Raw genomic sequence first — 26,169 nt, forward strand, 5'->3', positions numbered from 1 at the left:
TGTGGGCATGACGCCAAGAGAGAGGAAGGTGGGGAAGTGGACACTACCACACAGGTCATCATATGCTCTCCAGTGGATAGATGGGAGAAGTCCAGGGTTAAAAATGGGTAAGTCAATGGTCGAGGAACTGCCATGAGCCACAATGAAATGTGTGGCAGCCCCAGTGTTTAAGAGGCAGAGATCGAACTGAGACAGTAGAGTTTCGACATCTCTGCCTCGGCCAGTAAGCATGGTGCTACCCCACAAGGGGTTATGGGCATTAAAATCTCTCAAAAGCAGGAAAGGTTTAGGGAGTTGATCAACCAGTGCAGCCAATAAGTTCAGGGGTACTGCACCATCTGGAGGGAGACATACATTGCAGACAGTTATTTCCTGCATCATCCATATCCTGACAGCCACAGCTTCAAGAGGAGTTTGAAGAGGCACAGGTTCACTACATACCGAGTTCAGGACATAAACACAAACTCCACCTGACACACTATTATATTCGCTATGGTTCTTGTAATGTCCCTTATAGCTGCAAAGGGCAGGGGTCTGCACTGCTGGGAACCAAGTTTCCTGGAGGGCAATGCAGAAAGCAGGTGTAAAGGTTAACAGTTGCCATAGCTCAGCCAGGTGGTGGAAAAAACCGCTGCAATTCCACTGGAGGATGACGTGATCATGAGACTGGGAAGACATGAAACACTCAGTGAGGTAGTCTACACCTCAGGGTCATCTGCTGTCACTGACTTATTTCCTTAACAGGCTATATCCATGTGTCTGAGGGTCTGGCGAGATCTGAGTCCTCAGCAGATGCCACAATCTTCACCTCATCCTCAGACACTGAGCTTGTAGGCAGTGGTGGTGTGGGTGCCACCACAATTCCCTTGGTCTTGGGGGTCTTCTTTCTGGATTTCTCTCACTGATCCTTGGGTTTCTCTGGCTAGGAGGGCTTCACTGATTCAGTCTCCGGGACTGAGGATGATCGTGAAGCCATACAACCAACTGCTTTTGGGCACTTCAACCACTGGTGGGTGTCATCTTTCCCACTAGCAGAAACTTGGGAAGGCAGTGACCGAAGAGACCCCTAAGTAGCGAGAGGAGCCAAACAAGACTTATGCTTCTCCGGCTTGAGAAGTGGGGACTGGTGTCCCTGATGGTTGGGGCAGATAGTGCTCCTGAGGTAGGTGGTGCAGGAGTAACATGGAGGGAAGTGCTGCCCCACCATCAAGGGGGCAGGTGTAGTCTTCCGGCTCTGAGAGCTGACTGGAACTTGCAGAACTGATGGGGCTACAACTGTTCTCGTAACTGCAGCATAAGGGGAGGTCATAGCCACAGCATGTAGGCGCTCAAATTTCCTCTTGCCCTCAGTGTAGGTCAGTCGGTCCAGGGTCTTGTATTCCATGTTTTTCCTTTCCTGCAGTCTGGTGAACAAGGGGAACAATGCTCTCTGCAGTTGACACAGATGGGAGGCAGGGCACATGGAGTATTGGGATGGAATGGACATCCACAATCTTGACCTGTGATGCTGGAAGTACAGGGGAAAGACATATGGCTGAACTACCAGCACTTAAAGCGCTGCACTGGGGTAAGGATATATGACTTGACATCACAGGGGTAGACCATCTGCTTGACCTTCTCGGGTAATGTGTCACCCTCGAAGGCCAAGATGAAGGCACTGGTGGCAACCTGATTATCCTTCAGACCCCGATGGACGCACCAGACAAAATGAACTCCTCGTCGCTCTTAAGTTGGCACGCAGCTTGTCATTGGACAGCAAAAGAAGGTCCCTGTGGAATATAACACCATGGACCATAATATTTAAGCTCTTATCAGGTGTGATGGTAACAAAAACATCTCTCAGCTTGTCACAAGCGAGTAGTGCCCGTGACTGGGCAGAAGATGCCATTTCTATCAAGATTGACGCTGACTGCATTTTGAACAAGCCCTTCACCTCCCCAAACTTGTCCTCTAAATGCTCTACAAAAAACTGAGGCTTCATTGAGGCAAAGAAGTCCCCATCAGGTCTCTTACATACATGGTACCGGGGCGAATAAGGTTCAGTGCCATCCTTAACCTGGCGTTCCTCCCATGGTGTGGCCAGGGAGGGGAACGATTTAGGATCATACTTCGTTGCAATGTACTGAGACTTGGAATGCTTAGTTACTGCTGGTATATGACCACCAGCAAGTGATGACGTGGTACACTTCATCATGCGTTATCCGCCCCGATGCCACCAACTTCGACCAGGGGCCCTCCCCACAGGTGCCCCCAGCCGCAGAAAAAACCATGGCAGGATGGTCATTGCCGGGAGTCCCAATGCCCCAGGTTGACAGGCATCTACTCCTTCGCATATGTGGGGAGTTAGCGGCACAGGCATCAGCAGAGCAATCCATGTGTAGTCATGGGGCTACAACCAACAGCGTACATGGCGGCCACACCACAGTGGACTGGCTACTGTGCTGGATATGAAGTGCAAAGAATTCCATGGTCCTCATCGGTGGAGAAAACAACACTGCACAGTGGATGAAGGAAAACGCACTCAGGAAGGTGCCTTCTTTCTAGAGATGGAGGAGAGTGGCACTGCAATGCCATTACGAGAAAGTGGGCTAAAGCTCTCAATGCACAACGGACATGACACATCATGGAAGGCGCCCTTCCCCAATTGGCTCACTCTTCGGGAAAAATTTGAAAAATGGATGTCAACCCTACAGGGGACCATCACATAAAGGCCGAAAGGTTTGAGACTCCTTTTAGTCGCCTCTTACAACAGGCAGGAATACTTAGGGCCTATTCTAACCCCCGGGCCTGCAGAGGAGTCTTTTCTGTGGTGGCTGCTTGGATTGCTTTATCCTTACTCGTTTTGCCTTGGCATGTACACATGCAAGTACAGGTGCTGGTGCTGGATGGTTGTGCACTGGACAACATCTGCGTCGAGGTGTCGACTTTAGGAACAGGTTTCTGTGCTATGTAAGCATAAGCATTGGTAAATATGGGAGGTTTCGCCACCTTAGTCTCCTTTTTGGCTTCAGCATAGGGGATCCCCTTTGTGACATAGTTCCTGAATTTTTCGTTCCTCTGTAAAAACAGAGCAGACTCAGTTCCAGAATGGGTGGCTGCTAGAGCAGTTAATGCAGACTGCTGGAGATGGACAGTCAATACCAGCTTCATGGGCTGCCTTTCCACATTTCCCACAGGTTACTTCACCCCTACAACTCAGCGTAGTGTGACCAACACTGGCATTTGTAGCACCGCATGAGTTGGGTACGTAAGACCTAACCCTAAGTTGGAGGAAACCTGCCATGATGTGGTCAGGCAACGTTGGAGAATTACAGGTCACAATGAAGGTGGTGGTCTTCTCAATTTCTCCATTATTCCTACCCATCCTTTGCTCTACATCCTCTATCCCCTGTAATGCCCATTCCTGTTTAAGTTTGGCTATGTCGATATCCATTATATCACGGCCTGTGATCACACCCTTGCTGAAGTTAAGGGAATTATGCAGTTCAACAGTTGCATCATATTCACCCAATTTTTTGGTCTTCATAAGTAGTTCCACCTGCTTTGCCCTGTTAGTCTCAACCAGTAGGGAACTACTCCGCAGCCACTTAACAGACTTTAGGTTTCCCGCAAGTCCTTCCAAACCTTTCATCTACATCTAGATCTACATGGTTGCCCTGCAATTCACACTTAAGTGCCTGGCAGACGGTTCATCAAACCATTTTCGTACTACTTCTCTACCATTCCATTCTCGAATGGCATGTGGGAGAAAGGAACACCTAATTCTTTCCGTTCGAGCACTGATTTTTCTTCTTTTATTATGATGATCATTTCTCCCTATGTAGGTAGGTGTCAACAAAATATTTTCACATTCAGAAGAGAGAGTTGGTAATTGAAATTTTGTAAATAGATCTTGCCACAAAGAAAACCGTCTTTGTTTCAGTGACTGCCACCCCAACTTGTGTATCATATCAGTGACACTCTCGCCCCTATTGCGCAATAACACGAAATGGGCTGCCTTCTTTGCACTTTTTCGATGTCCTCCACCAATCCTACCTGGTAAGGATCCCACACCACACAGCAATATTCCAGCAGAGACCGGGCAAGTGTAATGTAGGCTGTCTCTTTAGTGGGTTTGTCACATCTTCTAAGTGTTCTGCCAACAAAGCATAGTCTTTGTTTTGCCTTCCCCACAATATTATTTATGTGGTCTTTTCAATTTAAGTTGCTCTTATTTAGTCGAATTGACAGCCCTTAGATTTGTGCAATTTATTGTATACCCAAAATTTATTGGATTTCTTTTAATACCCTTGTCGATGAAATCACACTTTTCTTTTTTTAGTGCCAATTGCCACTTTTCACGCTGTACAGAAATTCTCTCTAGATCATTTTGTAATTGGAATTGATCGTCTGATGAGTTTACTAGACGGTAAATTACAGCATCATCTGCAAACAATCTAAGGGGGCTGCTCGTATCACCACCTAGATCATTTACATAATCAGGAACAGTAGAGAGCGAACGACACTACCTTGTGGAACACCAGATATCTCTTCTGTTCTACTCGATGATTTACCGTCTATCACTACGAACTGTGACCTCTCTGAGAGGAAATCACGAATCCAGTCACACAACTGCGACGATACTCCATATGCACACAATTATGTGTGGATGGATATGTGCGTGTGTGCGAGTGTATACCTGTCCTTTTTTCCCCCTAAGGTAAGTCTTTCCGCTCCCGGGATTGGAATGACTCCTTACCCTCTCCCTTAAAACCCACTTCCTTTCGTCTTCCCCTCTCCTTCCCTCTTTCCTGATGAGGCAACAGTTTGTTGCGAAAGCTTGAATTTTGTGTGTGTGTTTGTGTTTGTTTGTGTGTCTATCGACCTGCCAGCGCTTTTGTTCGGTAAGTCACCTCATCTTTGTTTTTATATATAATTTTTCCCACGTGGAATGTTTCCTTCCATTATATCAATTTGATTAATAGTCGCTTGTGAGGAATGGTATCAAAAGCCTCCTGGAAATGTAGGGATATGGAATCGATCTGAGATTCCTTGTCGACAGCACCCATTACGATATTTTCTGAATCCCTGTTGGTTATGTATCAATAACTCATTTTCTTCAAGGCGTTTCATAATGTTCGAGTACAGCATATGCTCCAAAATCCTACTGCAAACTGAGGTCAGTGACATGGGTCCGTAATTCAATGGGTTACTCCGATTTCCTTTCTTGAATATTGGTGTGACCTGTGCTACTTTCCAGTCTTTAGGAACAGACCTTTCATCAAGTGAGCGGTTGTATATGATTGCTAAGAAAGGTGCTATTGTCTCTGCATACTCTGAAAAGAACCTGATTGGTATACCATCTGGACCAGAAGACTTGCCTTTCTTAAGTGATTTGAGTTGTTTCGCAACACTTAAGATATCTCCTTTTATGTCACTAATGCTAACAGCTGTTCTGGTTTCGAATTCTGGAATATTTACTTCATCATCTTTCGTGAAGCAATTACGGAAAACTGTATTTAGTAACTCCGCTATAGTGGCACATCATCGGTAACATTTCCATCGCTATCGCGCAGTGATTGTATTGACCGTTTTTTTTCCACTGGTGTACTTTACATACGACCAGAATCTCTCTGGGTTTTCTACCATATTTTGAGACATTGTTTCATTGTGGAAACTGTTAAAAGCATCTCGCATTGACGTCCGCACTAAATTTCGAGCTTCGGTGAAACTTAGCCAGTCTTCGGGATTTTGCATTCTTCTGAATTGATATAGAAGGGGGACACTTTTTCCAACATCCCCTCCTTCCTCTTAATGACCAAAAACACACTTTAATTTATGACTCCTTGAGCACTGTTACTGTAATTCAACTGATGCAGGTTACCAAAAGGGCTAGTCTCCCTCATTTGTTTGGAGGATTGGTTATGAATACTCCCATACGGTACACCCTTCCCACTGGGAGGAGAAGAAGATTATGATTTCGAGGGTTCCATCTCAGTCCTACGAGCAGCTAGGGAAACAATGGTCCACTCAGATAGAGCCCCACATGCCTGAGTGAGCCTTATACAACTAAGGTGTTGCAGGTTCCCCAGAGGTTGCCCTCTAAAGACTGTTCCACCTTAACAGCCATGTAGCTTATCAGCGCACAGCACTCCTTTACGGAGGTTCTTACCATCCTCACGATACGGGCAGTCAAGCCAAGATCCCCATTCCCTGCGACACATGACGTTCCACTGCCACACTGTATAGTGGTTGTTGAAGCATATCCAGAGCTTACGGTAACAGGACACTGGCGCCGCTTACCCATTCCCAGTTCAGGAACCATGGGGTCGCCAAGCCTTCACGCAGCAAACAAATGCTGAGCCCCTGAGGGCAGAAAAAGAGTGGGCTGCCCTGCATTTACAGCTAACATTTCCTTCAGTTGCTGGTTCGTGTTGAGCCTCAAGTCCACATGGCGATAGGAGGATTCTCCACAGAGGGTCCCTATACCAGGAGACACTGGAGTAGATGAGTGCTTCTCTGGACAAATCTAGGGGAGCAAAGTTTGGACAGAAGGCATGATAAAATGGTCAGGTCAACTCAAATCAGGTGTTATTCACTGCATTGTGACAAGAGGCCTATGTCGCCTAGGTGGGCAACAACAATTCCTGCCACAATTTTGACGAAATTGTCATCATAACATGGTTAAGAGATTTGTACCTGTTTTCAACATTGATATATGACAAAGGACTTGTATGCTTAGATTATCTGTTCCTTCACTCATAAATGAAACACGTTGGCAGGTGGGGGCAGTGCCAGTGATAGCAGGTGACATGAGGTGCAGGATGGACACAAGATGTTCTGTCATGCTCAGCATTTTCACAATTGCCACAGGTTGGTTCAGTGGGACATCAAAATATCTCTGAAATGGAAGAACTTAAAGTAATGCATAGATGGTGGTACATTAGGTTCAATGTTGGAGTAACCTATGATCTTCACATTTTCTGAGAGCATCATCCCTTTTGGATATGAAAGACAACATGGACTCCTTGCATCCTTGCTAGGATGGCACAGAGCTCTTCAACAGATTGTAATATCAAATCCCACTCAAAGATAATGCTCTTTGTTTTGTTTAAACTTCAATGTGAAGTAAAAGAAACTGGAATTCCAATCAAAGTAGTACATGAACGTAAGGCTCAAGACCAAGTGGAGTCCTCTGCATTGATCAGGATGGTGCCACACCATGAGGTTTCATCTCTAGAAAGATCTTGTCTGTTCTAGCACTAACTATGTACTGTCAATTATTGACAAAATTATTTAACTGGATAGATACAAAATCTACTCACTATCGGCAGCAGAGCACACACACATAAAAGACTGTTGTAATCGGCAAGCTTTATGAGCCAGTGGCTTCTTCTTCAGGCAGAAGGGTTGAAGGGGAAGGAATAATGGTGAAGGAAAAGGACTGGAGAGGTCTAGGAAAAGGGCTAGATTTCTTGAAGGTCACCCAGAACCGTGGGTCAGAGGAGACTTACCGTATACGGCAAGTCTTAGAAGTCAATACTTATACGGCAAGTCTTCCCTGACCCACAGTTCTGTGTGACTTTCCCAAAATCTACCCCTTTTCCTAGACCTCTCCAGTCCCTTTCTTTCACCATTCTTCCTTCCCCTTCAACCATTCTTCCTGAAGAAGGAGCCACTAGCTTCAAGAGCTTGCCAATTACAACAGTCTTTTGTGTGTGTTTTCTGCCGCCGCTTGGTGAGTAGATTTTTTATCTATACAATTAAATAATTTTGTCAACTGTGATGCATAGGGTTTTCCGATGGCATTATCCCCCCCTCCCAAGATGGAACCAATGACTGAGACACTTTGAGGTTGCACTAAAAGAGTATTGTAGTGAGAGTTAAGATCTGAAGAGACAGCGGGGCCTTGCAACTGCTGGCTTGCAAACTCTGAGTCACTTCATGGGGGCTGTACCCTGATGTCACCCATACCAAATGGGGGTCGCTCTCCCAGGGTGCCACCCCACTAGGGCGATATCCACTTGGCATGGCAAGTATCGCCATGAATCCTTGTGCCCTACTGGAGTATGCATGTGGACAGTACACCACAGATGCCAGCAATGTGGCCGCTACATTGTCAGGGGGCTACAACATGGCACCCACTCCCTCCCCCCTCCAGTGAACCAATGGACTGGTTATTGTATTAGGTTTTGTGCTTGGCAGGCAGTTTTATGCAGAACTGGGTGTCAGCATGGCTGCATCTGGGCTGATACCCATGTACAACATTGTATACCAATCCCTGCACAATTACACTTTGGAGAAATTTGGAAAATAATGGATTTGAAACTTGAACAGAGATCAAAAGTAATTAAGAAAGGTAAGAGGTAACGTAATGGGTCATGGGAAGTAGCCAAGAAGAGACCTAGTTGAAAGCCATGCTGTAATCAGGAAAGCAGGGAAAGATAGTGTGAGGGGATGGAACATAACAAAGGGAGGCAAAAATTGCACTATAAAGCAGTAGTAGCACTGTAATGGCTCAGGGCACCACACCTGCAATGCATTCGCCCACAGGAGGCTAGTAGAATTCCCCCACACCCCCTAGCCCCAGGGAGGAATGCTAAGAGAAAATTGGTCGATGCCTCTTGCAGAATCAACAGTTTTTCCATACCATAACCAGAATATGTTGTTACGCTTGTATCACTCATATTCAAGGATTACTACTGTAATTCATTAAAGAAGGTGTTCAGTTTGAAAAGTGAAAGTCCCACTCAAGTTTTCCACAACTTTTACATCACCATTACCATTACTTAGTCAGGTTATTAGGTATGGGAAGAAAATAAAAACTGTAACGGAAGTATCCAGAATCAGATTACTTGCACAGGCACACAATTCAATAACTGTCTTTTTAGTTATTCTAATTATTCTGTTTATCTGCTGGCAGTAAGTTTCAAATGGTATGTTAGATACAATTCTAGAATACAATGAGTGTTAAGTATACCTTTCACTGACGCAAGTACAGAGTGTTGTAAAGAGGAGGCACAGAGATAACTATTCTATAATGAGTGCCACACACAAACAGAAAGTGACAATGGTTACACTATAAACAGAAAACAAAGAAAATTAAAAACTACAAACAATGGAAAATTGATAAAAGTAAAGCACTCTAAGATGATTTATCCAGTAATGCAGAAGAATGACTTACCTTTATGTGGCATTTCAGTGTTTTCTTAGTCTTGAGTGTGGTGTTGCATCGATGGCAGTGGAATACCAGAGATGATGGATGACATTCTCGGAAATGTTGGCGCAACATTAATGTTGATGGGATGAGAGTCAGGCAGAGACGGCATTTGTATGCCAGAGATGAATACAGATGCTCACTTGCATGATCCAGGCGCATGTGGCGATTGAGACACAACTGTTGAGACACCAGTAGTATGTATTTTATTTTATTTATTTATTTGTCTTGCAAGAATTAACAAGAACAATATCTAACATTAATACATTTTAGTACCGGACAGCTTAATATTATATCACATGTCAGTATTCTAATATTAAACATTCGTATATTCACATTGCAACCTAGAACTGTAATAGCTTGACAAACCTAGAAACTAAACAATATAAAAATATTTGTTAGTTAACTTTTAAAATGCAGTAGCAATTTGAGAATTCTGGAACTGACACTAGTATTGTAATCAATCCAACCAGACATACAGCAATGGAAGAAATAATAAACAATGTCCTTAAAATTATCACTGACTTGCAGTTTCTGTTCTGCACATCTATAGTTACTGCACCAATAAGTGTAACACAGAGTGAGGGAATAATAAATGGGGTGGAAACATCAAAATTCTTAGATATTCATATTGATGAGAATTGAAACTGGAAAAAGCATGTTTCGGAACTCCTACAAAGCAACTTAGTTCAACCAAATTTGCACTTAGAATCACTGTAAATCTTCTGGAGAGACAAATTAATAGTGTGATGTGCTTTACATATTTTTATTCAATAATGACCTATAGAATAACATTCTGAGGTAACTCATCTTTGAGGCAGAAAGTCTTCACTGTTCAAAAACACGCTGTAAGAATAGGTGGTGTTCAATTGCAATCATCTTTTAGACATTTGCTTAAGAAGGTATGCATTTCGACTACAGTGTCACAGTAAATTTATTCCCTCATGGAGTTCGTTATAAATAATCCACTGCAGTTCAAAAGTAAAAATAATGTACATAGTTACAATACCAGAAGAAAAAATGGCATTCACTACTCCACATAAAGATTGTCTTCAGCACAAAAAGATTACTTACCTAGTGACATAAAATGTCTGACAAACAGCAATACAGCTAGATTTACAAAATAATTTGTGATGTTAATGCAAAGCGACCAATGAACATGATTTATCATGGCAGCTATAATGATCTATGGAATATGAAATTAACTAACTCCATTGAAATAAGAAACTTATCTGTCTAAAAAAAAGCTACAAAATGAAATAGTCCTCATGGTTATAAGCCCTATCTTGTTAGGTTTTCAAATTTGTCTCTTGCTGGTATTTTAGCATTAATTTCAATGCCAATACATGCTAGGGAAGCTCTACTGACTCAGTATCCTAAAGGACTTTCATGACCAAGAACTATTGTTTCCTTCCAACTTTTTTCCTATTTTCTGAAGCACCAAAAGTTCAAAAATGTGTCAGCTACTGTATGTGTTCGCTAATCTGTTGCCAATAGATACAGTATTTTTTTTCCTCTTTCAATATTTTAGAAACAATGGTACTACTGCACCATCTAAAGATAATCCAATAAAATACAACTAAAATGGAGACCCTGAAGCTACAAATACATGGCAGTAGGGATAGTCTGGCTCACGGTTAGTAAAATTATCAAAAATTACTTCCCTAAAATGAATTCCTTCAGTGTTTTAGAAAATATGAGAACTATTTCAAGACTCCCCCTTCGGGGCAGAAACTAGACAGAACTGCCCCATTACAGAATAAATTGTTACCCTTGGCAAATAATATAAATGTTACACAGAGATGGCTCAAAAAAGTCCAATTTCAATTTGAAAACGAGACTGATATATACATCATAAAATTGGTGAATTATATAACTGGAGATGATCCCGTTGACAATTTCAGTATGGACATTTGTCTGAAGACATAGACGGCAAGGCTGACTTTTTATACTGGGTGGTTATAATTGAACTTTTCCTATTTAACACAATATAACACGGAATTTTGTGAATTCAATATCAGCTTTTAAGTAATTCGTCAATTACATTTCCATAATGTCTGTTATTAAAAGTAAAATTTTAAGAGTAGAGAATTTTTGGGCAGTGGAAAAATACAGAACATGTGTGGCAGAGTAGCTTTAATAACAGCATATTTTATAACTAGGCCTTACCCTCAATTTTGTAAACAACAAATTCCACAATAATCAGTTACAACTTAAAGAGACAATGCTGAAACTTCACTTAAAACTTCCAGGCTATTAGGCCATAGTTGATGTATAAAACTTTCTCCTAACATTTCCTCTCCACCACATTGTAGAGCATCTCAAAGGATTTATACATACATTTTTCATCAATGCACCTCTACTACGTGTGAACCATTTGTAGCACGAAGAATACTGAGTCTATATTCAATTCCTTGCCAAGTTCTTTGTAAGATTTCCTCTGTTATTGTTGCGATCACACTAGTGATATGATGTCGCAACATAGGAATATCGTCCCCTTCGATTGGATACACACGGTCTTTCACAAATCCCCACATGAAGAAATCAAGCAGCGTAATGTCGGGTGAACATGGTGGCCAGGCAATGGGTCCTCCGTGTCCGTCGAATGACTGGGAAATTTCCTATCCAGGAACTTGCGAACAGCTGTTGACCAATTCGGCGGAGCTCCATCTTGTTGAAAAATGATGTTGGGTTACAAGTCTTGTATCTGGGGGTAGACAAACTGCTCCAACATGTCCAGATACACTTACCCATTCACTGTTTGTTCCGCAAAGAAGAACGGTCCAACAATCCTGTGGTGCATTACCCGCACCAGATGTTTAGTTAAGGGCTATCGTGAACATGTTCAATGACAATGTGTGGATTTTGTTAACCCCAAATCCGAACATTATGCCTATTAACCCTTCCTGATAGATGAAAGGTTGCTCATCTGAGAATAAACATCTTTCCAGGAAGCTGACATCCATATCAATACGCTGCAGCATATCTGCAGCAAACTGTTGTCGAGGTGGTTTGTAGTTCAGCGTCAGATGTTGCAGAATTTGCGCTTTGTAAGCACACATATGAAGATGCTGGTGAAGTACACGATGCAATATTGATCGAGGTACATCAAGTTGCCTAGGTGCTTGACGAATTGACTTACGTGGACTTCTGTGAAATGTTTGTCCGATATCCTCCACTGTCTCTTCTGAAACTCCATAACGTGCACCACCAGAATGTTTCAGAACACTTCCTGTTGCCAGAAACGTCCTATACAATTCCTTAATTGTTTTCAGATCAGGTGGATCACATTCATACACACGACGACGATTTCTTTGCACAATAATCGGCGATTTTGTTTCTGTAGACCATACTACTGATTGTGAGCACTGCTGTGGAGTTGCCATTTTCACTTCATGCGAGCATGCTGCACTCTGGCGATGATACTTGGCACTTCTGACGTGGGAATATAAAGTCTTTGAGGTGCTCTACAATGCGGTGCATTTTTCACTGTCGTATCTACTGTGGTTTTTTCCCTCCTGGGTCCTTGAAATCAGGGAGGTTTGAGAGGGACACCCCGTATTAGTTGGAGGTGACTAACATACTGAGTATGGACTGGGACACCTATGGATACATTGCAGGTGGTATGGACAGTCAGTCTTGAAAGTACTTTTGAACACTTTTCCGGAAAACTGTCTGGAGATGCGAGACTGAGCTTATGTACCATGTTAGTATAGAGACAATTAGCAACCATGCTATCACAGTGACAATGGTTACCAAAGTTAATAATAAATCCATCATGAACGGTAGGAGAGTATTTTTGCTAAAACCAGCAGATAAGTGGTTGTTAGCACCCACTAAGACAATGAATGGACATCATCAAGTCCACACAACAGACAAAGAGAAATTACGGGCAAAGTTTAAATGGACTGTAAATCACACCCTGGAGAAGTATGTGCTGAGTAAGTCATCAAGGAAGGAAAAGGCACATCATGATTTAACAGCAAAATTTGGAAATTTTTGAGGAAGCAGAGATTGTTGCACTCTCGGACCAAAAACACAAAGTGCAGATGACGACAAACAAATGTTAGCAGAATTTCATGCATCTACAAAAAGATCGATCAGGGAAGCATGCAACAACTACCACCATCATACCTTAGCAAAAAATTTTGCTCAGAACACAAGAAAATTCTGGTCCTATGTAAAATCATTAAGCAGGTCGAAGTCTTCTATTCAGTCAGTCATTGACGAATCTGGTGCTGCATTAGAAACAGCAAAAAGAATCTGAAGTTTTAAATCTTGCAATTAAAAACTCATTCACACAGGAGGAATGTACACAAACATACCGTCATTTGACCATTGTTCAGATTCCTGTATAGAGGAAATAGCAATAGGCATCCCTGATGCAGGGAAACAACTGAAAGATTTTTAAAAGAAATACATCACCAGGCCCAGATGGAGTCCTAATTCAGTTTTACAGAAGAGTACTCTGCTGCATTAATCCCTTACTTAACTTGCATTTCTTGTGAATCTCTCCACAGTGTAAAGTCCCATGCAACCAGAAAAAAGCTCAGGTGGCTTTTGCAAACAAGAAGGGTGAAAGAATGAACCCACCAAATTACAGACCAATATCATTAACATTGGTTTGCTGCCGAATTCTTGAACATAGACTGAGTTCAAATACAATAAATATCCTTGCGACAGAAGAGCTTCTTTCCACAAATCGGAGCAGATTTAGAAAGCATCAAAATGATGACAAAACTGAAACAGCAGTTAGGAAAGGTGACCGTGTAAACTACCTTTCACACAAAAAAAATCTAAGACTGTTTTCCTAATATCAAGATCGATCTAAGAACACACCTGTTACTTATGGCCACAATCAGCAATGGAGGAAAGTCATTTTCAACAATGAAGTTGCTTTCAAGCTTCTATATTTCAATGCAGGCTTGACATTTTGGCCTTGCTCAGTACTGAAAGAGGTATTTTAAGACAGCTAATTAATTAGTGAAAATATAAGTGCCTTCATTAGTATTAACTGTAGATGCAAACCAATTAAACAATATGATAATGTCAAACTTTAATTTTAATGCTGTTTATCTGAAGTACAATTTGCTTTTTGTTAGATTTCTTTTATAGCCTTGCATTTGTTTAACAAACATGTTTGCAAGTGGTTACAACATGTTGTTTTTTAAATTGAAATATTGATTTTCCATGGGCATGAATTGTATTTTTTGATCTTTTTCAAATATAGTTTGATGCAATGGGGATCATACAGCCAACCATCTGCACATCAAAAGTTTCTTCAAACCTTTACCTATGTTTCGACAGATATAGACCAGTCATCCTCAGAAGGTGTAACAACATTAAAATAGGATATATTTCAACCAATACATGGAAGTCATATGTGTAGAAAACAGAAACCCCAAAAATTACATACGTTTGAAATATAAAATAAAGTTACGTGTCACATATTGTGTGATCCATAGAAATGCGATGGCATAGCCATATGGCTTAGTCAACAGCAAAAATTATCTATCTACGGTACACGTGCATCATCCACACACAAACAGACAACTAACAGGACAGAAGTGGGTGGCCAGTAGAAAATTTACGCTAAGATGGTGTGGTACCAGAGAGTAAATGTAAGATGAGGTTCTGAAAATGAAGGCCAAAAACAGTAATTTCATAAAATGCTTTATGAACATGATTAGTCAATATTACAGGAAGTTTTCTGTTTAATTTATTTGATATTCTAACATTTAGTCAATGGAGAAAAAACAGCAGTCAATCACGAAATCCATCACTTCTTATTACAGCAGATCCAGATTTCTATTATTACATGGTCATCTTCAGTGCATAAACCAACAGGTGACATTAGTCCAAAGTATCACATAATAAACAATACTGGTTGCTAAAAGCATGCAGTAGTCTAACGTTGACTCCTGTATGCTCTACAGCAACCAAATATTGTTCATTACATGATACTTTAGGCTAGTGTCACCTGCTGTTTTATCCACTGAAGATAACTACGTAATGGTGGAAATCTAGATATGCTGCAATAAAATGGTGGATTTCATGACTGATTGCTGTTCTTTTCTCCACTATCTTTATTCAATGATCGCTGTGAGCCAGGGGATCATATGTATTCCAATCTGATTCTAACATTTTACAACAGTGAGATGTGTGCAACATATCTGACTACAACTGCTTAGCAAGATTACAGGAGAAGAAAGAAGCACACTGCAATCATATTGCCATATCAGTAAACACATGATTCATAAATGTGAAAGTCCTGAGGCTCCACGAGCTGGTGTTCTATGCTCGTGTTCACTTCAAGATGAGAAAAGATAGTGCAGTATCTTAGCAAAATGATTCAGTGTGATCTCTGAATAGCCCTGTACTTAGACATTCTGATCGAAGGTGTTATGGAAAGAACTGTATTTTAACTTTGCTGAAAGATACACATTCGTTTAGGAATTATCCTAGAGAATACATGTCCTTCCTCCTGTTTTCTTCCTCTCTTTTTTTCAATAATAGTTGCATAGTGTTTGTTCTCTGATGCTTCTTGCTGGGCCCAAAGACAACCAGATTTAAGACAGAAGAGTTCACTCATAAACAGCCAAATAGCAAAAATACAGTTTCAAGATTGCCAAGCACAGTTTCAAGATTGCCAAGCAGATTTAAGTCTTTCTGATTGATATACTGTTATTACTCTGAGTGCACACACCATCTGCCTGAGACTTCCTGACAGACAGGCAATGTGCCACACCAGGACTGAAACTGGACCCTTGTCTTTTATGGGCAGTGCTTTACCCAAACAACTTCAGGCCATCTAGTATTTTTCGCCGAGGTGAAGATTCACATTTAGGGCTTAGGAGATTTCATAAGAGGACACACATTCCTGCATGGATCAGATTCATTGTAGACCACCAGTCTGCTCAGAGGCAGCAGAATTTTCCTAATCTGATCTGGTTGGGTTAAAGCTCTAGATCACGGGCACTGTCTTTGCTTGCATGTTTTGTGAAGCTATGTTGGCAGTGAAGTATGGTGTGCCAATAGCTGGCCGTAAATACTAGTGGGCGGATGATATTATTAGCAACGCATTGCGATAATCAAATAATATCATGATTATAACTCTTCGGGGGAGGGTGGGTGGGGGGTGGCGAGGAGGGAGGACAAAAATATTCTGCCTGAACCCATATTCACAAACTAATTTGCGATGTAAATGAAAAATGATTCATTCCATGCCAGAGCAATTTATTGTGCAAATAGTCCATGGAAGATAAGACTAACTAGTTCTGAATTAAAAAATAAACAGCCGTCACAATTTGAAAAGTTTACGAGATAATCAGCATCACAATCACTTTATGGCACATGACACAGGGCCACAATGAAGAAACAAATGAATGTGAGACATAAGTAACCTCTGCTCACCAGGTATCTTCCAAACCACTATATTACCCAACAGAAAGTACATAATGGAATAAGAACAGTACTATAAGGATAGCCTGCTAATCACTATACAGAGGAGATGACGAGTCACAGAGAGAGAGAGAGAGAGAGAGAGAGAGAGAGAGAGAGAGAGAGAGAGTGTGTGTGTGTGTGTGTGTGTGTGTGTGTGTGTGTGTAAGGGGGTGGGGGGCAGAGAAGGGGGTGCGTGCGCACACACACGCACACGCACGCGCACACACACACACACACACACACACACACACACACACACACACACACACACACACACACAAAATCAAACAAACACACGATCACTGTTTCTAGCAGCTGTGACTAGAATGCAGACTGTGAACTGTGCCAGCGTCTGATGTGTCCAGCAATCTGGGGCAGGTGTTGGGGATACAGAGGCAACATGGGGTGGTGAAAGGGAGAGATAGCAGAACAGGAATTGGGGAAGGTATAGTGTTGCCTATGGGGGCATGCAGGGACATGGTGCACGGTGGAGGAGGTAGGTGCAGGTGGGAGGTTTGTGAGGAGCAGGAAAGTAGAAACGCGTAAAGAAGACTGTTGTCTGCACTGGCAGAATAGAACGCCATGTGGGGCTGGAGTGGGAGCAGGAAAGGGCATAGGTAGGTGGAGGACAGGGACTAGTGCAGGTTAAAAGCCTGAAGATGTTATAGGAATGTAGGATATATTGCAGGGAGAGTTCCCACCTGCGTAATTTAGAAAAGCTGGTGCTGGTAGGAAAAATCAAGATGATGCAGGCTGTGTAGCAGTCAATGAAGTGAAGCACACTGTGTTGGGGTGCTTGTTCAGCAACTGGATATTCCAACTATTTCTTAGCCCAGTTTGTCAGTGCCCATTCATCTAGTCAGACAGCTTGTTAGATATCATGCCCATGTAGAAAGCAGCACAGTAGTACCAGCTTAGCATGTAAATAACATGACTGCTTTTACAGATAGTCCCGGTGGAAGATAACATTCTTGCAAATGTGCAACATGCATGCCACACACGTCACTCATATTTGACTGAATCTGCTCATGTTTATTGATGGTATGGTAACATGTAACATACCAACCAAATTATTGGTCTCACAGGAGGGGAAATTGGCTCCTCACAGTCATCGCCAGAGCAATAGTGTCATCTACCCTTCTGCAAGCTAAATTTCAAAAGTTGCAACTTATTTTAAGCTTGGTATTGGTATGATGATAATCCACATAATCAGTATAATCACAACCATAAAAAGATGATAAGTAGACCGAAGAAGCAACTGCAAAGGACTAATAACAAAGTGAAGAAATTATAATGTGCCAAAGGTAAAAGTAAGTCTGTGCAAAAACAAAAAAACAGAGTATAATAACGTATAAGAAAGAAAGGAGATGAGTGCATGGAAATGCCTGTTCTTAAGCAAGAAGCCTGCAAATCTTTGTGATAGTGAACACTGAAATGGAAAACCCACGTGTAACTAATAGTGATATGCTACTCACAAACAACACAAAATCATAGGACTGATAAGGTCAACAGAAATATTCGATATTAGTGGTCAGCTTTGACCAGTGACATCACCTTTTCGTGTGCATTTTCACAATTTGATTGTTAGCTGGGAAAGCTAATGAATGTGAAAGCAAAACACTTGGCTGTGGTGACAGACTGGTCTGTAACTTATGCTTTTTGAAAAAAAGTCACCACCAAAATCATATTATAGTTGCCAAACTGCTTATGACATTAGTCACATACTTCTCACACCACTGGTCAAAGCCAATGACTAGTATTGAACATTCTTCTTCATCCAATGCATCCCCCATACACAAGCAACTCAATTTTGGTTCTATTAAATAATTGCAGGAAGACACTTACCTTACTGGCATACACCCGCTGACAGATACAGCACTTGTAGAAGTTCTCAATCTGGTCTTCATGCTTCAGAACGTGATGGTCATTTCTCTCTTCTACACTCCAGAATCCAATGTTGCAATGTCGACACTGATATCTGAGCTCTTGGGGTGGTGATTCACGTGCACTTTCTTTAGAGTGGGCAGAGAAAATATGCTGGCGCAGAGCAGCCTTCACACATGATCGAATAGCACAAAATGGACATCCGTATTCGGTTGTACTTTCTGAACTGGAACTAGCAGGTGGTCCTTCATGCAATCTTGTCATATGGTGGTCTAAAGCAGTCTGGGAGCCAAATGATTCACCACACTGATTCACATCACATGTGAACTGACGAACACCATAGGTAGATACTGCAAATCCATGCGAAACATTCATGTGGCGTGCAAGTTCGAGTGCACCATCTTCTGTGACGAACTGTCCTTGACAGATTTCACACATTATTTCTGCTGGTGGTGAATGGGTTTTGTTTTCCTGGTCTCCTTGATCTGCCTTTTCTACTTTCACCTGCACATCACTGCTTTCATCAGTCCCAGCTGCTGTGGCCAGAGTATTTTCCGGTTCTGTTCCTCTCTCTTGTGCATCAAGTTGTTCTCTTTTCACGGAGATGTTTAGTGAACACTCTGCATCATCACATTCATCATCACTTGTGTCTGTAAACACACATTCAACATCATGTGGATCAAATTCTGCTTCGGCAATATCACTGCCTACACCACTACTGCCACCTCCCGGTTTGAGCTCCTCTGTTGCTGTGCTTTCATCCTCTTCTGTGTATTCATTATCAATTGCATCTGCCTCAGATATTCCAAACTCTTCATCTGATGACTGCAGATCACTAGACGAGTCATCAATTATGTCATCATTTACTCTTGTTGAACCACTTCTTTCATCATCTCTTTCTTCTACCACGTTTAACTTAGCTTTAAGTTGTTTACTACTCCTGCAAGACTCCCGTTTCTCTTTGATACTCACTCTAGGAAATGAATCCATTGATGTTGAATTACTTTCTCTTACATTTGATATGTCATCATTGAACACATCATCAGTTCCTCTGATTTGTGAAGTATCAGTTACAGATGAAGACAAGTCTGGTGTAGATTTGGTTTTTTCTTTGTCATCTCTTGATGAAGCCTCTAATGTTTCTCTCTCGTCTATGGCAGGCAATTTGTTGGAATTAGTCTGAAATTCATCGCCAATTACTGAAGTATCCTTTTCACTAAGTTGTTCTCCTTTGTCATCTGTATGTTGAAATGAATTACTGCTGAATGTTGAATGGTTCTCAAGAAGCTCCAGTGCAGCAGAAACACTAATCTTATGATACTGAAAGTGTTTAAAAAGGAGATTAATATCTTTCATGATAGTTGTTAAATCCAAATCACAAAGAGTGCAATACACAAATAAACTCATTTTAGAAGACCTGCACTGGAAGATCCCATTCCCAACACCATTTCCCTGCAAAGCTGGGCAATCAGGTAAGCAATTATGTTCCCTTTTCAGATGCTCCGCAAAAAGCTTTTTATCAGCAGCCACCAGAGCTTTGCAGTATGCGCAGACAAAAATATTGTGTTCGTGCCAATAATGTGTTGACAATTCCACATCCTGAGAGAAACTGGCTGAATCTGGAGAGCACCCGATGCGGCATGGTAACTTTCCATGCTCTCCAAGCATATGAGCATTTCGCACTATCACATTTGGAAACGCCTGTTCACAGACACGACACACACTCAGTCCACGGCAGAAAAGTTCATGAGCAGACTTTGGCACAAGCTGTGTAAACGAATTTCCACACACAATACAGCACAGTTGACTACTTCGGTTTTCATCAATAGTTAATGAATTCCCTGAGATAACAGAAGACTCTGGCACTACAGACAATGGAGTTTCATCTGCAGAATGCTGAAAACTAGTGGAAGTAGGTGGCGTGCCTTGCACAGAAATAGAAACTCCTTCTCCTGTCAAAAGTTGCATTAAACATGGTAGCGACACACGATGATATGAAAAGAAATGTCCAAATGTCTCACTTCTCTTACGTTCTTTGCCACAGAGGTTACAAGTAAAGTTCCAAACAGAGCCACCACTGCCTATTTCTGTTCCCCAATTTTGAAAAATTCGTATTCTTGCTTCACTTTCCAACATGTCTTCATTTGATATAAAGTGTTTCTTTCTGGCATGTGTGCTGTAATAGGATTTTGGGCGTACCAGAACTCCACAATACAGACAACTTTGTACATCATGAGAACTCAGATAGTGTTCTGACAATGATTCAGAACTTGGAAGCTGAGATTCGCACATATCACATTGTAAGGGTAAGTGTGTCCTCACAATATGCACATCCCGCATCTCAACTACATCAAACAATTCTGAGCAAAAGCGACAATAATGCATGTTATGATTCATAACTAAATGCATAATGAACTTTTCCTTTGCAAAAAACCACTGCCGGCATATTTCACATACAAATGGGTGTTTGTTAGCACTGCTATTGTTACCAGAAACTGAATCGTCTTTGTTTGCTTGCACTGGTTGGTTTTCTCTGGGCACTTGCACCATTGGCCGGATCTGTGATGTTACTACATTTGAGGTGGCACCAGCCAAAGATACTGGATTAGCAGCAGTTCTGGTTGAGGTACTGTTTCCAAGGTGAGGAAAAGCTGGAATGTTATGTGACCAGGTCTTGCTGTGATCTAATGGAGGAGCAATATCACGTATATGGTCTGATGCCAGTGAATGACCAATGGCAGGTGTGGTGGCTGGCTGGTGCAATGTATGTTGTCCAAGTTGTTGTTGATGCTTCTGTTCATGGTGGTGGTGGTGTTGCTGCTGTCGTTGAAGATGTTGTTGCTGCAGCAGAAGGGCCAGCTGTGGCAACTGAATGCCCATGGCTAGAAATGGGTTCAGTACATATTGGCCAAGGCCACTTCCTGAAGAAACAGATGATCCCTGACTCATGAGGAGATCAGCACTGGCAACTTCTGGTACTGGAAGCCTCATGCCAATATTACTGCTGCCAGCACTACTGCCTGTCAACTGTTCAGCTTGCAAGTCCTTCTCTCTCCCCCTGTACCCCTCATCTTCCAACTCCTCAATGTTTGTCCCTCCATACCTGTCAAGTTTCCTAGCTCTATCACTTCCTGTAACAGTTCTGGAGAGTATTTTACTTTTCTTTGGGTGAAATAAGGGGAAACTAGTTCTCTCCAGGCACCCGTCTCTCCCCTCATGGTCATCACTCATTCTTGGCAACAACTAGTTACAAAAGGCATAACCAGTTGTGACTTAAAAAGTATAGTTTCCTTTGTACGTTCATCAGATGGTTCTATTAGGCTGTATTTACAACAAACAAACTGAACCAATTATCTACATTTATTCTTTTGGAGTGGTTTGTTTAAAATGAAATATCCTTTCTTGGATCAGGTATAGATACTGCTTTAAAATAATAGTAATGTATATAACAAGGCAATTATGACTTGTGTAAAATGGGTTTTCTTTACTGAGGATGAATGACTGAAAGAAACCTATTTAAAGAAGTGATGCACCCAGTATGTTAGTCTTCTTTGGTATTCAATAGAATTGTAAAAGGAATTAGTTATCTAGTATAACAACATTGTAAAAAATTACTTTGTCCAACAGAACAAAGAGTGAATCTGTCAACAATAACTATGGAAAATATGCTTTGTGTGTGTGTATATATATAAAAGAGAGATATAGTTTGTAGTATATCTGTTTAAAAAATTATCCCTGTTTAACTATTGTAACATAAAACTATAAACATCTGCATGTAAGACAAAAAAGGATTATATAATAAGGCATAATATGTTTGTGTTACTTGTACTGGCTTTATCTGTTCCTGAATTCAGATTCCTCTTGATAATGTGGACTAGTAAGGTCCTTTGACTATGAAAAAAATATTTTATTGGCTTGTCCCTGAGAACTAGTTGTATACATTATGGTTAAATTGTTCTCTTTTTCAAGATTTTGGCCTCATCTTTCTTTCCCCCATTTCTTTTTGCCTATCATGAATGTAAATAAAAACTTTTCAACCCAAATAAAACGAATTTTCTTCTCATTTTGTCTTCATATGGAGGGGGCGATTTCCAGGACTGAAACAAATATGAAAAAAAAAAAAGATCTCTCTCAATACTGTACTGTTGCGAACTGGAAAGTTGATAAGCCATAACAAATACTAAGTAAATGCACATGTCATTTTTGATAATAAATTATTAATAATAATACTTCTTTCAATTTCCTTGAACAAACAATTTTAAACAAGGGGCATTTCTCAGGCCCATGAGAGCAAGCTATGTAAATATTATATTGAAAAGTACGATGGCTTAGGTACTTAAATTACGTTCTTGGTAAAATAAAACTAACCTGGTTACAATCTGACAACATATTATACATCGAATTTAAATGTAATTAAATTATATTCAACACTTTCTAGCTATCTTTCTGTGCGTTCTCTTGCGCGAGAATACTAGTTCAAGGGAACACTATAATCAGGTACGATCAACGTTATTACCGCATAAACTCACTATACATTGACATACTTCGAATGATGCGATTTAAAGCACAACAATCGCAAACTACAGCGTTTATAACCTACAATTTACCACAAGCGTCTTGTCATGTCAACAGGACAGCGATGTTACCGGATGCTGCGAGTATTCTTACATTTGCCGTAGACTTGGTAGCACAAGGACTGTTTGTCGTCATAGCCGACCACATCAAATAAGCAACAAATTTTCAAACGTTATTTGGAAGCTGGTTTTTAGATTTTCGTAAATTACGGTTTTTGGCGATCTAAACCATTACATAATTTTCACTTTCCACCTTGGCCTCATTCCACTGCGTCCTCTTAAATAATGTCACACTTGACGCTCTAAATACGACTGTGACGACCTACTGAATATTTCTCTGGTATAAAATATTGTATGTTTAGTCATTCAATAATTTCTATACAATTTATTACTCATACATTGTGATTAATCTGACCACGAAATTTGAAACACGTATTAGCACATTCTTTACTCATAAGAACATATATAATACTCAGATGTGTCATGAAATGAATTACAGATACTACCATTTAACACAATATATGTCTCTTTCGCTGCTCTAGCAACACGGGCCTGGGTTCAACTCCAGGGCTTGGCAGCCATTATTCCGTTCTTACATTTTGAAACTATGTTTGGTATATATCACTGCATTTGTAGAAGCAATAGTTTACATACAACGAAAATAGTTCCGTGATAAACTGCATTTCAAATCGTGGTGACAACTTACCAACCAGCAAAATGTAAACATTAGTATTAACCTCCCACAACCCTACACTTTTGACCTTTGCCCCATACAACAAAAACACTAGCGCCCTCTTCAGATTTGCGATACTTCCGCTGCCCCCCCCCCCTAGAGGAAAACTGATAATCGTGAACGTTATATACACTTAGGAGGAGCTTTCAAAATGTATTTCGCTTAGGAAGCAATAAAGAAATTTTATTTCTGTTTATTTAATTCATGAAAAGTTAAAAGATAAAGCAGAATATTCGGACTAAACACGATAATATTCGGATAAGTGGTGCGTTTTCAAATAAAATAGCACATGTGATATTCCCTGTCATTTTTTATGAATGTATAATTTATACATTACTTTACTTGTTAAAAATTCTGGAACGACTTTCGGTTAATATTGGCAACATGTTTGGCCAATGGGTTTAGGTGTGAATTGTGTAATCACAGTTGCTTTGTACAATCAACGATTATGATGACGTCTGCTGTATATTCAATTTTGTAGTTTTGATCACCTGATGTGAGCGATGTGTGGTGTGTGATGAAGATTGTGCTTTTTCATTTTAGACTATTTTGACTATGCCGCAGCGAGAAATAATCTAAGTTGTATACGTTTAAAACACGATAAGAGGTAAATAAATATATTTCTCTCAGCGCGTTTGTATATTGTTGGGAAAATTATTTTTTACTATGCCTACACGAGTTGCTAGTAACAGTAAAATCTTTAAAACTGGTGGCATGTATATTAACATGTCTAAAATACTAACAGACCTGTATCTGGTGGTTTTAGTTGCATGTACTTCATGGTGGAGGAAGGTTAGCGTATGAGAGGAAAGTAGTAGAGTAATGCTGAGTAATGGGCACCAAGAAGAACCCATCTCAAAGCAAAACTAAAGTGTCTAACAGTAACTTCAGAAAGGGCCAAGGATATTTGTCACGTGCTCACAATGAGGCTGGTTCCTCATCTGATGACAGAACTGATCGCACGGAATTTCATCACTTGACTAAAGAACAGCTTAAAGCAGAATTGAAGAAACGTGGCTTGAAAGTGCATGGGAGTAAAGCGGACTTGGTATGCCCAACTTTTATATGTTGCTGTGTAGTTACTTGTTAGATTTGCTACGTTGTGGTTCTTTTATTTTGGAAATGCATGTGTATTATTGTTGCTACAGAGTTTTGTGAACTAGTATTTTGTGGGAGGTAATGAAAGCCCTTAAGGTATGCAGGTTACAAGAGCAACCTTTTTTTTTCTAAATACTGTATATAAAATAATTTATAAACTATCATTTCTCACAAATATGAAAGAAATATTCAAATGGTAACTTTTTCGCTTGTAATTGCTCAGACTTTTAGAAACAGCTAGAGCTTCATAATTCTTTGTGTATTTGCCCATGGTAGTACGTTGTTTTATTTCTGAACAGGGTCTTTATCTCCATGTCTGTGACCTTTGCTATCAGTGGTACTTAATTGACTACTTGACAGGCCATGTAATATCTTTTCTTACTGAGCTGGCAAGTGTATTCTGAAATGCCTCTGAATATCAGAAATGAGTGAGTCGCCAGATATTGTGATAGATATCCCAGGACTGTCATATAATTGCTCTGTAAGCAATAAACATAATTCGTTTAATATAGATCTGTGTGTCCTATTTTCCTGCAATATTAGCTAGTCTCGTGCATAGTCTTGTCATTGTTTACATTTAATTTTAGTAACATTGTGTCTTATTTAAATTAAGTAAATGCAAATTACAACCTTAAATTGGTGCATATATAAACCACTGTAAAACAGAATAACTCGTGTCTTAATCTGAGAAATATTTATTATTATTATTATTATTATGTTGTTTGAACAATATGCAATTAAGATGGGCAGACATGAAAGTTTGAGCTCAAATAGTCTGAATAGTCTGTACTTGCAATGCAGTTGTGTTAATTCATACATATAATCTCTGAAGCTTGTAAACATGCTGGTGTGTGGTTAGGTATTCAAAATGTAATGTCTTTTTCTTTCTTCTTTCTCCTGGCCTTATTCCAAGTGTGATTTGGTATTATCAGTGATAGAGGGTTGCCAGCTGCCCTCCTGTCACCACCATGCACCCTGTCCCCCCCTTCCCCATCCCTCTCGCCCACACGGGGAATCAGTTTGTGTGCTCCATCTCTGTGTGTCTGTTATCCCATGTGAAATAGTCTTGTCATTTTTGAAATGTTTGCAAGTCGTATAACTCAGATAAGATATAGGTTTATGGCCCAATATTCACATAACTGGACGTAGGAAACTACCAAAAGCCACATCCAGGCTGGCCAGCATACTTCCCTGCATCATTAATCTGCCAGCCAGATTTGATCTGAGGACCGCCTTCCTGA

The 26,169-nt window shown here is 40.7% G+C and overlaps 2 protein-coding genes across 3 annotated transcripts in view; one reads left to right on the forward strand and one right to left on the reverse strand.

Moving 5' to 3' along the window:
• The window catches only part of LOC124711350, an 86,038-nt gene extending 63,970 nt beyond the window's left edge, over positions 1-22,068 (reverse strand). The window contains exons 1-2 of the mRNA XM_047241388.1: positions 18,485-22,068; positions 9,164-9,376 (exon numbers count right to left, since the gene is read on the reverse strand). Coding sequence (XP_047097344.1) covers positions 9,164-9,376; positions 18,485-21,754 — 3,483 coding nt within the window. The 5' untranslated portion in view covers positions 21,755-22,068. The remainder of the gene's footprint in view (positions 1-9,163; positions 9,377-18,484) is intronic.
• Positions 22,069-24,211: 2,143 nt separating this feature from the next.
• Positions 24,212-26,169, forward strand: part of LOC124711378 (vacuole membrane protein 1) — a 109,112-nt gene continuing 107,154 nt past the window's right edge. The window contains exons 1-2 of one of the 2 annotated variants that reach the window (XM_047241430.1): positions 24,212-24,437; positions 24,597-24,878. In XM_047241430.1, coding sequence (XP_047097386.1) covers positions 24,663-24,878 — 216 coding nt within the window. In that variant the 5' untranslated portion in view covers positions 24,212-24,437; positions 24,597-24,662. The remainder of the gene's footprint in view (positions 24,438-24,596; positions 24,879-26,169) is intronic. The other variant, XM_047241431.1, reaches the window with a different exon arrangement.

Source organism: Schistocerca piceifrons, chromosome 8 (assembly GCF_021461385.2).
Source record: "Schistocerca piceifrons isolate TAMUIC-IGC-003096 chromosome 8, iqSchPice1.1, whole genome shotgun sequence".
Lineage (NCBI taxonomy): Eukaryota > Metazoa > Arthropoda > Insecta > Orthoptera > Acrididae > Schistocerca > Schistocerca piceifrons.